Genomic DNA, 12,856 nt, shown 5'->3' with positions numbered 1-12,856 from the left:
TTGACAAGTACCTAATTAAATAATAAAATTAAAACAAATGTTTCATAAAATTATCTTTTTACATTTACAAATCTTTAACGATTCGAGATATTAAACACAAATAAATAAAGCATTTTTTATTAAAATGTTACGAATTAAAATAAAACAAATACTTCACCAATGTTAAAATAAGATAAATGCATCTCCATTACTGTGTTTCCATTTCTATATGAGGTGTGTCGGCAATAGGTACTGACGCTCTTGGTGCATTGCCATAAACCCCATCTCCTTTTTAACAATTTTCATTTCATCTTCATCCGTAATGTATCAATATACATAAAATCACAAGTAATGCCATTTGAATGCGTGTGGCCAGTGCTTAAACGTATTTACTAAAGAGGTTTTTATCGGTCCTTATTTAAATAACCTGAATCGAAGCAGATAGTCATCCGTAAATAATATTTAATAAGATTGGCGAGAAAAGATTAACGACAAAGAAATACACCTTTTTACGCCACTGCTCGGAAATGTCGCATTATAAGGTCTGAATTCATTATACAAACATTACGAATAATATGGATAGTTTTAACCACCATATTGTTTTCATCAAATCGATCAATATGCGTTACTTCTCATATTTCATCTTAGTTAAACACTGTTTGCTCGCAGCTTTGCACGTTGAATTAAAATTCCGGGATTTTACAAAATTCCCGTGGAAATATCGGGATAAAAAGTAGTCTATGTGTTATTTCAGATGTCAAGCTTCTATATACCAAATTTCATCCAAATCCGTCCAGCCGTTTTAGCGTGAAAGAAAAACACATACTTTCGCATTTTTAATATTAGGTATAGGATATTCGGAACGGGTTTCTTTTTTGTTAAATAAATAAATGTCAGAACTTATGGAATTCTGAAAAACGGGTCTATGTAATTTTGAAATAGGAACAAGGAAAACGAGAGGAAACCCTCCTGAGAGAATTGAAAAAAGAATTAAAAAAACGGGGAAGATGTGTTCGTATTTTGAAGATTTGATTTTGCGTAAGTATTCGTATTTTCAATATTGTGAGATTTTTTATTTATTTCCTTGCAGTATGCGTGAAAAGTACTGTAAAGTCTCGGCTGAAAGTGCAATAGATGGACTTAATTTATCACTCGTCCATTGATATCGTCCGAATCACACAAACGACCACCACCACACTACACTGACGCGTTTCTGACAATCACGTGTATTGTATGGGAGCCCCCTTAAATATTTATTTTATTATGTTTTTAGTATTTGTTGTTACAGCGGCCACAGTAATACATAATCTGTGAAAATTTCAAGTGTCTAACTATTACGACTCAAGAGATAGAGCCCTGTGACAGACGGACGGACAGACAGACGGACAGCGGAGTCTTAGTAATAGAATTCCGTTGGCACCTTTTGGGTACAGAACCCTAATAAATGACACTCCTAAATCAGCGCTCGAGAAGCATGTCTCCTGCGGGCTTTTGGGTTATAATCCTCTCTTGTATGCGTAGCCTCATCATTCAAAAATTCTCCGATCTCCCAGAAGCTTCCATAATCATTGACATTCACGTACTTACTTCACCCGTTATATGATATTATATTCAAACTTGGAAATTTTACTGGGTAGGCACTTGATTTCTAGAAACCCTTTGGAAAGTGCCTACGCCGAAATAAGAACTCATTAGAAAAAAAAACAGAAAAATTTAAATGGTTTAGGAATTAAACCACCAACCCGACGGGGTGTGCAATGATCGATGTAACAACATTTGATATTTATAATATCAAAGGATAGGAGCTTCACAGAACTTTTTTGTAAAATAAACCTAACCTAACCTAACCCAAAGTACATCAAATCGAATTAATAACAATAGAAATAAGTTTGTTTTTTAAGATAAATTGCATTGTCAAATTGTTGTATATCAAATGAAAATACATTTTTTAAAGAGGTCATAAACATTAATTAAAAAGGAACAATTGAGGTTACACTAAACTATCCTAAAAATAAATTAACTATATATACAGTTCGCCCAAATCTTGTCCCTGAGGAAGAGTGCCCATAAGGCTGGCTGCATTTCCGCGCTGGATCGTGATTCCAATACGTTGGGCGAGAAATGCACCAGCCCTATGGTCATTGGTAATTTCGAATAGATTTTTTTTATTTGTCCAAAAAGTTTGTGAGCGTCCGAACTCCATGGACCCAAAGTTTCAACAGCAAAAGCTGTAAATATTATCGGGTTCGATTCCCGTGTCGGGGCAAATATTTGTATGAAAAATACGAATGTTTGTTCTCGGGTCTTGGGTGTTTAATATGTATTTAAGTATGTATCTATCTATATAATTATATTTATCCGTTGCTTAGTACCCATAACACAAGCTTTGCTAAGCTTACTTTGGGACTAGGTCAATTAGTGTGAATTGTCCCGTGATATTTATTACTATTATTTATTTATTATGATTTTTAGGATTAGAGTAAGTAGTTTTAGTTCTATTTTTATTTATTTTTGTTAGTTATTGTATATATTGGGTGTTATTTATTAAATAATAGTCGACGTGGGCACCCACTCAGATTTAGGCACTCATTTACTTTATTCATGCAAATCTTGCACTTTGTATGACGTTGCGTGAAGTTGGAACCCTGATTGATCTGTATAATGCCTAGTTGCTACTATTTTGTTGCGCATTTAATTTACCTATGACTTCTCTCTCCACATGTTTAGTCTAGCCTAGTTTTAATTTTTCTGTTGTATCCTTGGTTGCCCTGAAAACCAGCGCCATGACTGAAGAAATTCAGACATCGGCATTTGCTGAGTGGCATCCATTTTGGTGTTTTGTTAATTACTGTTGTATTTAGATTAAGATTTCATGTACAAACTTTTTTAACACCAAATAAATGAATTCTATTCTATTCTATTCTATAAAATGTTTCCGTCACTATAATAATATTATTTTTCACTATTCAATAAAACCCACAAATCGTAAGAGTTAATTAATTTATTTAATTCAAACGGTGACGGCCACGACTGCTTCAGGATTTTCCGTAGTTATGTCTGCTGGTTTTAAAAATGGGACTGCGCTATGGGAACGCATGAAAGCCATTTCTTGGTGGTCGTCGTTTTTCTCAGGCCTGTGAAAACAATATAATTTTTAAAATAATCATGATTTTCATATCACGGCGCAGGGTACCTACACATACATCTTTTTAGGGTTCCGTAACCAAAGGGTAAAACGGGGGACCCTATTACTAAGACTCCACTGTTCGTCCGACTGTGTATGTGTATCTCATGAATCGAGATAGCTATAGACAGTTGAAATTTTCCCAGATGATGTATTTCTGTTGCGCTATAATAAAAATTACTAAAAACAGAATAAAATATTTTTTAAGTGGGGCTTAAGTGGTTTAAGGGAAACTATTTTACAAATGTGACTTTTTTACCGTTTTTGTCTCGATCACAGAATATTTAAAAATAATTAAATTAAAATAAAATAAATATTTAAGGGGGCTCCCATACAACAAACGTGTTTTTTTTGCCGTTTTTTGCTAATGTTTAATGTTGTATAGATAATGCTACGGAACCCTTCGAGCGCAAGTCCGACTCGCACTTGGCTGGTTTTATTTTCTTTTGTCAAGCAAACAAAAAATATGAAGATATAGCCAGTGACTTACTACTAGGTACTTACCGCGTGACGTCACCGCGTGCGATACATTTTAGCACGGCTTGGGGTCACGGACCTCCATTCCTGAACTTTGACGCGTTCGGTACGCTTTATCATTTTTTGTTTGATTGCCAAAATAAATATTTTCTTAAAATCTGACGGAAAAGTAGGTTTTTTTTTTACTTACGAAGCTAACTAATTATTTAATAAGATATTATGTTACCCGTCAGGATGTGAACTCCAGTCATAACGCGACTCTGCAATTAGAGTATTGGTGCTCCGCAACAGTTTTTTGCAAGTGACCCTTAAAGAAAATCAACATAATTAAACGTTGTTAAAAGTAACCTAAAATTGCTAAAAGTGGCTCCGATGTGGTAACGTTTCGTGTGCTCTGCCTACCCCATTTGGGAATACAGGCGTGATGTTTGTGTGTGTGTTGTGTTAAAAGTAAAAGCTTGTGGGTATTGTTTGGCAATTTCTTTTGAATATTGCGAACTACCTACAAAAATATTTTTCCTAGCTCCGAACTCCATGGACCCAAAGTTTCAACAGCAAAAGCTGTAAATATTATCGTGTTCGATTCCCGCGTCGGGGCAAATATTTGTATGAAAAATACGAATGTTTGTTCTCGGGTCTTGGGTGTTTAATATGTATTTAAGTATGTATCTATCTATATAATTATATTTATCCGTTGCTTAGTACCCATAACACAAGCTTTGCTAAGCTTACTTTGGGACTAGGTCAATTAGTGTGAATTGTCCCGTGATATTTATTACTATTATTTATTTATTATGATTTTTAGGATTAGAGTAAGTAGTTTTAGTTCTAAGTTATTGTATATATATTTTTTTTTTTTTTATTAATATAATCGAAACAATATAAATACAATGAACTTATATTATGCCACTATTGGAAAACCCACTTTTATGTAATAGTAGGCGAGTGCGGTATATTGCGTGTTATTTATTAAATAATAGCCGACGTGGGCACTTACTGAGTTTTAGGCACTCATTCACTTTATTCATGCAAATCTTGCACTTTGTATGACGTTGCGTGAAGTTGGAACCCTGATTGATCTGTATAATGCCTAGTTGCTACTATTTTGTTGCACATTTAATTTACCTATGACTTCTCTCTCCACATGTTTAGTCTAGCCTAGTTTTAATTTTTCTGTTGTATCCTTGGTTGCCCTGAAAACCAGCGCCATGACTGAAGAAATTCAGACATCGGCATTTGCTGAGTGGCATCCATTTTGGTGTTTTGTTAATTACTGTTGTATTTAGATTAAGATTTCATGTACAAACTTTTTTAACACCAAATAAATGAATTCTATTCTATTCTATTCTATAAAATGTTTCCGTCACTATAATAATATTATTTTTCACTATTCAATAAAACCCACAAATCGTAAGAGTTAATTAATTTATTTAATTCAAACGGTGACGGCCACGACTGCTTCAGGATTTTCCGTAGTTATGTCTGCTGGTTTTAAAAATGGGACTGCGCTATGGGAACGCATGAAAGCCATTTCTTGGTGGTCGTCGTTTTTCTCAGGCCTGTGAAAACAATATAATTTTTAAAATAATCATGATTTTCATATCACGGCGCAGGGTACCTACACATACATCTTTTTAGGGTTCCGTAACCAAAGGGTAAAACGGGGGACCCTATTACTAAGACTCCACTGTTCGTCCGTCTGTATGTATGTGTATCTCATGAATCGAGATAGCTAGACAGTTGAAATTTTCCCAGATGATGTATTTCTGTTGCGCTATAATAAAAATTACTAAAAACAGAATAAAATATTTTTTAAGTGGTTTAAGGGAAACTATTTTACAAATGTGACTTTTTTACCGTTTTTGTCTCGATCACAGAATATTTAAAAATAATTAAATTAAAATAAAATAAATATTTAAGGGGGCTGCCATACAACAAACGTGATTTTTTGCCGTTTTTGGCTAATGTTTAATGTTGTATAGATAATGGTACGGAACCCTTCGAGCGCAAGTCCGACTCGCACTTGGCTGGTTTTATTTTCTTTTGTCAAGCAAACAAAAAATATGAAGATATAGCCAGTGACTTACTACTAGGTACTTACCGCGTGACGTCACCCCGTGCGATACATTTTAGCACGGCTTGGGGTCACGGACCCCCATTCTTGAACTTTAACGCGTTCGGTACGCTTTATCATTTTTTGTTTGATTGCCAAAATAAAATTAAGTGTCCAATATTTTCTTAAAATCTGACGGAAAAGTAGGTTTTTTTTTTACTTACGAAGCTAACTAATTATTTAATAAGATATTATGTTACCCGTCAGGATGTGAACTCCAGTCATAACGCGACTCTGCAATTAGAGTATTGGTGCTCCGCAACAGTTTTTTGCAAGTGACCCTTAAAGAAAATCAACATAATTAAACGTTGTTAAAAGTAACCTAAAATTGCTAAAAGTGGCTCCGATGTGGTAACGTTTCGTGTGCTCTGCCTACCCCATTTGGGAATACAGGCGTGATGTTTGTGTGTGTGTTGTGTTAAAAGTAAAAGCTTGTGGGTATTGTTTGGCAATTTCTTTTGAATATTGCGAACTACCTACAAAAATAATTTTTCCTAGCTCAGACTGCAGAAGATAACTGCTCAGAATGGATTATTGCAGAGACGGTGATTCAAAAAGAATTATAGGGTTTTCTTTGGTGATGTAAAAACTAAGGAAAATACAATAAAAAACCAATTCCCATTGATAGCTGGATAGGCCAAAAACTGGCATTGATTGTGGAAGAAAATTTACATTGATATCGTTGGTCGGATGACATGCGGCAGTCGGTTGGTTGGTAAACTGTGGATGAGTCTGGCACAGGACCGGGCAAAGTGGCGTGAACAGAGGCCTTCACTCAGCAGAGGGTGGATATGGGCTGATTTGATTGATTGAACATTTATATTCATCCTGAAGTACAGATCGCGCCTTGAGAATGAGACTGTCATTAAACAAAATTCGTCGTCTCTCAAAATGACACTGAAAGAATTTTAACGCATAGTTTAATTTTGCAAGTTGACAAATTTTGTTTAGTGACAGTCTCATTCTCAAGGTGCGAGATATAGTGAATATTATAATGTTTTGCCGTCGTATTTAATCTGAAAAATTCCGAAAGATCTATCTTTTATCTCAACCAGTTTCAGTAAACTTCAGTAAGCTAGTTGAGAAAGCAAGATAAATGAGACTAGTTGAGAAAGCAAGATAAACGAACTTTTCCGAGAAAATACGATGGAAAAACAGGAATCAATATAAAGTCACTACTTTAAAAAAAACTCGTATCGTACTCGTATTTCAAAATGGATAATTTTTCTGAGTGCACCTTGACTTGAATTTTGTTGAGGTATTGATTTAAGATGTGAGATTTTAGTGACGATATGTTTATACTGACCCCATCTCTTTATAAATAGCGCAGTTTATGAGATGCCTGTTCTGATAGACGCTGGTATACAGGAAGGGTCCGTAGCACTTCTGTGTGATGTCTTTGGTGAGGGATGCCGAGATGATCCCGATCACTACTGCAGTGGTCCCGTGGCCCACGATCAGCGGGCCTCCGTGATCGTTCTGGAATCAGCGCAGAAGTTCATAGCTGGGACATTGAGAGCCTAGAAAGTCGCCGTAGAGTGGCTTGTTTGCCTAATTTCAACGTTTTTATTACGCTCACTTGCAAATATAATTTTTGACCCCCGACACTAAAAGAGGGGTGTTATACGTTTGACCGCTATGTGTCTGTCTGTGGCACCGTAGCTCTTAAACGTGTGGACCGATTTGAATGCTTTTTTTTATTTGAAAGCAGGTTTTCTAGTGATGGTTCTTAGACATGTTTTATCAAACTCGGTTTAGCCATTTTTGAGATATTGAACTTTGAAGTGACACAGTCGGGGGTTTTTCAACTTTTTGTTGTACCTATGTATAGTCACTAGCATCCATATCTGACACAAGAAAGCGTGTATCAGATACGACTCTATTTCTAGTACCGTAGAGCGATTATTGCTCGCTCTGCTGTAGCAGATATAATGAAGGTTAGGTTACTATTTATGTAAAGCAATACACCTAAATAGACCACCTGGTATAGTCACTTTAATACCTACCTGTAATATGTAAGTACATAAGGACTTTTAAGCTCTTTGATATTGACTTTAATAAACTGATTTTTCCCATTGTCATTTTTATTGATATTTTAATTGATGTTGTTTCTATTTACCTTACGTTTTATTGTAATTTTATTTCCTTGCCAATATTTTTGTGTTTCCCTTATATTATTGACACGTATAAAATTTAATGTGTGATTTTCATTTAGAAATAAATAAATCTGTGTATTTATCTATCGAAATCCCGTAGTATTATGTTCTATTTAGATAACAAACCTCACAAAACCCTCCCGAAACTACTGTGCTCTTCGCTCTTCTCGTTTCGTTGGCATTGAGTTTCGGATTCATCTCGAAGATTTCAGGATTTGCTATGAGCCTACGTTTGACATCAGGGTTCTCTTCTTCCTCTTCCTCCGTGTCAGAATAAAGCATCTCCTTGCAATTCACTTCGTTTTCCTGGAATCAAACCCTCTACCTTATCTTACCGCTTTACCTTATTCTTCTGCAAGTGCAAGACAGCTATGTCTTATCATTGCAGAACCCGCCTCCACTTCTATATCTATCGACACATATAAGTCACTGTGTAATGTGTCATTGCTGTTATAAATAAATTATTTTCTTTCTTCCTTTCTTTCACTCGTTCGTCATTCGTGCTTTTCAGAACGGTTGTGTGTATGCTGGTTTTAACTATTCCCAGAGTTCAAAACACATATTAAATGATAATTTATCGGATAACTCACGTCTGAAATCAAGCTTAGCTCGACATGTTTCAGGCTAATCCGTAACTCTTCATCTGGGAGCAACGCAACTAGGCGGCTGCTGCAGCACGCGCACTCGAGCTAAATATGATTTCAGACGTGAGTTATCCGGTAAATTATCATTTAATATGCGTCTCAAGGTAGTTTCATGTTCAAAGTTCAAAACACGTTAGATTTTTGTGATAGTTAGGTCCGTGTGACTTATGGTGTTCATCTAAGTGGAGGAGGACGGGTCTGCATGATACATAAAGAAAGGTGTCGCTCTTTCAGTGCTGTGTTGCACGTACGCTAGCGGAAGAGCAAGATAAAGAGGGAGGGTAGTTCAGAGTCGTACAGTGCAAAGTTGATTCATGTTTTCGCTATCAAGCCCATCTTTTCCGCAGATCATATATCCATCGATTATGTAGTGGTAACGCTCTGGCCAGCGCTTCTTGCAATTCTTCTTGGAAAGAATTACCACATCAGTCTCAAGTAGGTTCGGAGAGTTGCCGGATATCCTCTCTGACGCCTGAAAAATATTTTTGTTCAATCCAAAGTGCTGTTAAACTTTGCGCCCATATTCCACTGCCAGCGGAGTGGACGTACGGACTGGGTTTAAATCGCAATGACGACTCCATAAATGTACTCCAACTAAATAAGAAGTTCGAAGCTAGTTACTAGGTCCACTCAACCCGTTATCTCCATTTTCACTCAATAGTGAAAGTGAAGTTTTTTTAGTGAAGGGCAGACATTACTTGGGCTGTATTCTTAAAGGTCTGACTGGAACCGCAATGTTGAACGGAAGAAATGAGCCAGCAATAAAAGGGGATAAATTGAGTGAGAGCTTTTAACATCTCCAGCCACAAAGCACGCACTGTCTTTACTGGTTTCGTTTCAGAATAAGAGAGCGAGGGCTGTAGTTCCCACGGGTAACTAATAGGGAATGAGAGCTTCATACACTATTGAACTGGTTTGAGTGCACAGTTTTCTCCAAGATGTTTCCTTCACTTAAAAGTTCATGCCAAATATCAAAATTTTGCATCCCAAAAGCTTATCGAAACATTATGCTAAGACTGCAGCGACATTTATCAATAAGACAGTGATACCTGAACTTACGTCGCCATACCGATCCTTTGACCCCCAACCAGCAACCGAAGCTGTTGTCCCAGGTTTCTCAAGATCAAGGCTCTGATTATTGTAGCTAACCATCTTTGGGATGAAGTCACAGCCTTTAATACGTCTTTTGAAGTTGAAATCCTCTTCAACTTTAACGACTGCTATATCGTTCACCATCCAACGGATGTTGTTGAAGTCATTGCCGTCAAACACATAACCTGTAGAAAATTTATCAGAAGATTATCAGTTGTTCTCTTCTCACCTACTTAGTATTCTTTTAGTTTCACCTCATTTATGCTCTCAGCTACCAGTCAGGGTTCCTAGTTTTCCATTTACTAATAACACAGATGTTTTAGTGCTGAGAACGTATTGTCTAACGTGTTGACGTTCGTTATCGCAGTCACCATCTCTTTCTACCCTCGTCTTACACACAGTGAAAGAAAGAAGTGGTGAAAACGACTGTGATTCCGAGTGTGTTAGACATTACTAAGGCCTCTGGTCTACTTCTAGAACCAACTTCAGAACTTTGTCATTTATTATCCATATTGAAGTTTCTTTTTTTATTTAGCTGGCTATATTATGTCACGTTTGATCAGAGGAAAAATATCACTCCAAACGAATTTCTTTGAAATCGTTCTTTTTGTTACAATTATATTCTTCTTCTTTTTAACTTTCATCAACCAATCAAAATCCATCAAAAAAAATGTAGGCGTCTTTAAGTTTCTGCCCGCCACTTCTACGACATCTTTTCACCGCATACATGGCCTTCTCCGTGGTCTTTTCCGATCCAATGGCCTCAATTCCAATAGTATTACGCGTTTGCACAGCCAGCCATGTTTTTTGACAATGTGGCCTACTATACCCATTGAAAGTACCTATCATAAATATCTCCTTTCATAAAATCTTACTTACTTACTTTTAGGAACACATTTCCAAACAGCTTTCTTGGCACCGTTTACAATGCAGGGGTCACTTTTGTCGTGGAGCGGTATCCATCTGTAGAGCAAGCATTATACTACAAAGTTCGAAATTTTAACTTCGTGTCATGGAGCCTCGCTCACGCTAATAGTATTCGTAAATAAGAGAGTGAGAGGGAGTGTACGATAGTTTATGAAATTAAGAACCAAGTGTAATTTTATGAATAGCCAAATCATAATTCACTAATCGAGAATATGTGAATTTTGATGATAAATCTGAAGCACCTATGAGTTCCTGAGATGACGTAGAAATGCTTCACGTCTTCAATGCAGGCCGCTGAAGTCAGGATGTAGCGTGGGTGGATGATGACTCCGCCGCAAAGCCAGTTGGCGTCCGCCGGAGGAGGGCTGAGAGCTGGACGGAGGTAAACCTGAGGGGACGATAGACAGTTTCAAACACTGGTATTCTACCTTTTCGCTGAATTGTTTTTTCCCAAATGTTTCATACATATAATACAATCGAATTGAGAACCTCCTTTTTGAAGTCGGTTGAAAAACGATGCGCATACGATGCGTCACCGCGATTCCGTAGTACCGTCACCGTTTTTTAAGCAGCGGTGTGGCTGCTCCTTAAGTTGGATGGCAATGCAAGTACAATTAACAAAAAGTAGTCAGCGAAAAAACTTGTAAGTAGATATTAAAAAATATTTTTTAATGGAAACTTCTGAACAGCTCAATCAAATATTCTTCTATACCTACCTAAGTAGAATGTTAACCAATGATTAAAATAACAATTTGTAATTGTTGTATTGTGTTTTGCTCACATGTTTCTTTCTTCCCCACTTAAAACATATGTGTGCTCACCATGTAAGGCATGGTCTCGCCGACCTCGCGTCCATTTAAAATCCTCCTTGTCTGGTTTAAAACTTCTTCGATTGGCTTTTGTAGATTGCGGGATTCTAAATTCGTTTAAAAAATTGTTATGCATCGAGGTTAGTGCGGTCAGGGAAACTAAATCACAATCAGGACGGAACCTTATCACAATGAATTCTTGTATTATTTCTTTGGCAAACATGGCATTTACACCAAAAAGGTTCCACCCTGGTATGTAATTAAATTTTTTCGACTATACGGTAAGTAAAATGGTTCTTTGATTTAAACTACTGTAAGACTCATAGTCAAAATACTCACAGGACTTATCACGCTAACACACACGAGTAATATTTGTTTGGGGTGTCAAGCGCTGCTAGGCAGACTTGACACCCCACACTTCAGTCTACTCGTGACCACGGCCACTGTAATGTTGCCGAAACGTTGAGGTAAATATTACTTGTGTGTGTTAGCGTAAAATCACGAAAGTTTAGGACATTATACTGTAAGACTTCTGGAGAAATGAGTCAGGTAGAATGGAAGGATTTTATAAAACAATATGGTGTGCGTGCATGTGGTACAATTGAAATTCATTAAAATTTATTGCTTACGGTTTCTCTTTTCTTCAATATACCGAGAAGCCGAAAGGGGGGGGGAGGGGGGAATTCAGTAGTCCTACTAATCCCACTAATATTATAAACGCGACAGTTCGTGAGTATGTGTGTGTATGTTTGTTATCTTTCACGCTTAAACTACTAGAAGAATTTGGATGAAATTTGGTATGTAGAGCTGGAGATCTGAAATAACACATAGGTAGTGTACTTTTTATCCCGATAACCATAGGATCGACATAATAGGTACATCGAAATCTCAACCGGTTGGCCTGGAGTCATTACCATGACATTTGGCACAATTGTTTTATGTGCAACGTTAATGAAATCCACGACGTAATTTTTGGGAATTAGGGAAAATCTTGAAATTTCATTTCAACTGTCGGATTTAATTGTTTGCGCGAGCAAAGCCACGGATAAAGTTTAGTACTAATAAAACAATACGTACCAGCTGGACACAAACAAAAAATAATTAAAAAATAAAAACACGCTGTCATGTTTCACGTTCTGCCGACTTCTGGAAAAGAAATAAATTGACCAAACTATAATTTCACGCAAGATTGAATTTGTGATTGGTTGCTATTCAGTATGAGATTACGAGTTAGCAACGAATGATCGTCGAGTTTTACGATTAACGAGTATTCCGAGTTTTATTGCCCGGCCGAGTATGTTTTATTAATATTAATAATTACTTACACGAGTACTAGTATTGTTTTTATAATCTTTATTTATTACGGATCAGTAAAATGAACTGTCAGTTTCAACAGGCCTTAAGTATAAAAAACAATAGAAACCACGCGATGTAAAGTAGCAAACATTTAAGTGAAATAAGTACTCTTATTATTA

The 12,856-nt window shown here is 36.6% G+C and overlaps 1 protein-coding gene and 1 long non-coding RNA gene across 2 annotated transcripts; both read right to left on the bottom strand.

The window, feature by feature from the left end:
• Positions 1 to 2,965: 2,965 nt before the first annotated feature.
• On the bottom strand, positions 2,966 to 3,948 carry LOC141442162 (uncharacterized). The gene is made up of 2 exons (XR_012452897.1): positions 3,867 to 3,948; positions 2,966 to 3,113 (listed from the first exon to the last, which is right to left on the bottom strand). It is a non-coding gene; the product is annotated as an uncharacterized lncRNA (long non-coding RNA).
• A 1,103-nt stretch (positions 3,949 to 5,051) lies between these two features.
• On the bottom strand, positions 5,052 to 12,637 carry LOC141442222 (uncharacterized). The gene is made up of 10 exons (XM_074107146.1): positions 12,459 to 12,637; positions 11,394 to 11,488; positions 10,815 to 10,960; positions 10,529 to 10,608; positions 9,613 to 9,830; positions 8,852 to 9,025; positions 8,036 to 8,215; positions 7,060 to 7,232; positions 5,954 to 6,034; positions 5,052 to 5,199 (listed from the first exon to the last, which is right to left on the bottom strand). The coding sequence occupies exons 1-10, from the start codon at positions 12,505 to 12,507 to the stop codon at positions 5,076 to 5,078; spliced, it is 1,320 nt and encodes a 439-aa protein (XP_073963247.1). The 5' UTR covers positions 12,508 to 12,637; the 3' UTR covers positions 5,052 to 5,075.
• Between the last annotated feature and the right edge of the window lie 219 nt (positions 12,638 to 12,856).

This window comes from Choristoneura fumiferana, chromosome 25 (genome assembly GCF_025370935.1).
Source record: "Choristoneura fumiferana chromosome 25, NRCan_CFum_1, whole genome shotgun sequence".
In the NCBI taxonomy this organism is placed as follows: Eukaryota; Metazoa; Arthropoda; class Insecta; order Lepidoptera; family Tortricidae; genus Choristoneura; species Choristoneura fumiferana.
Note: the sequence above shows the minus strand (reverse complement) of the source record. Positions and strands in the feature narration are given on the sequence as shown.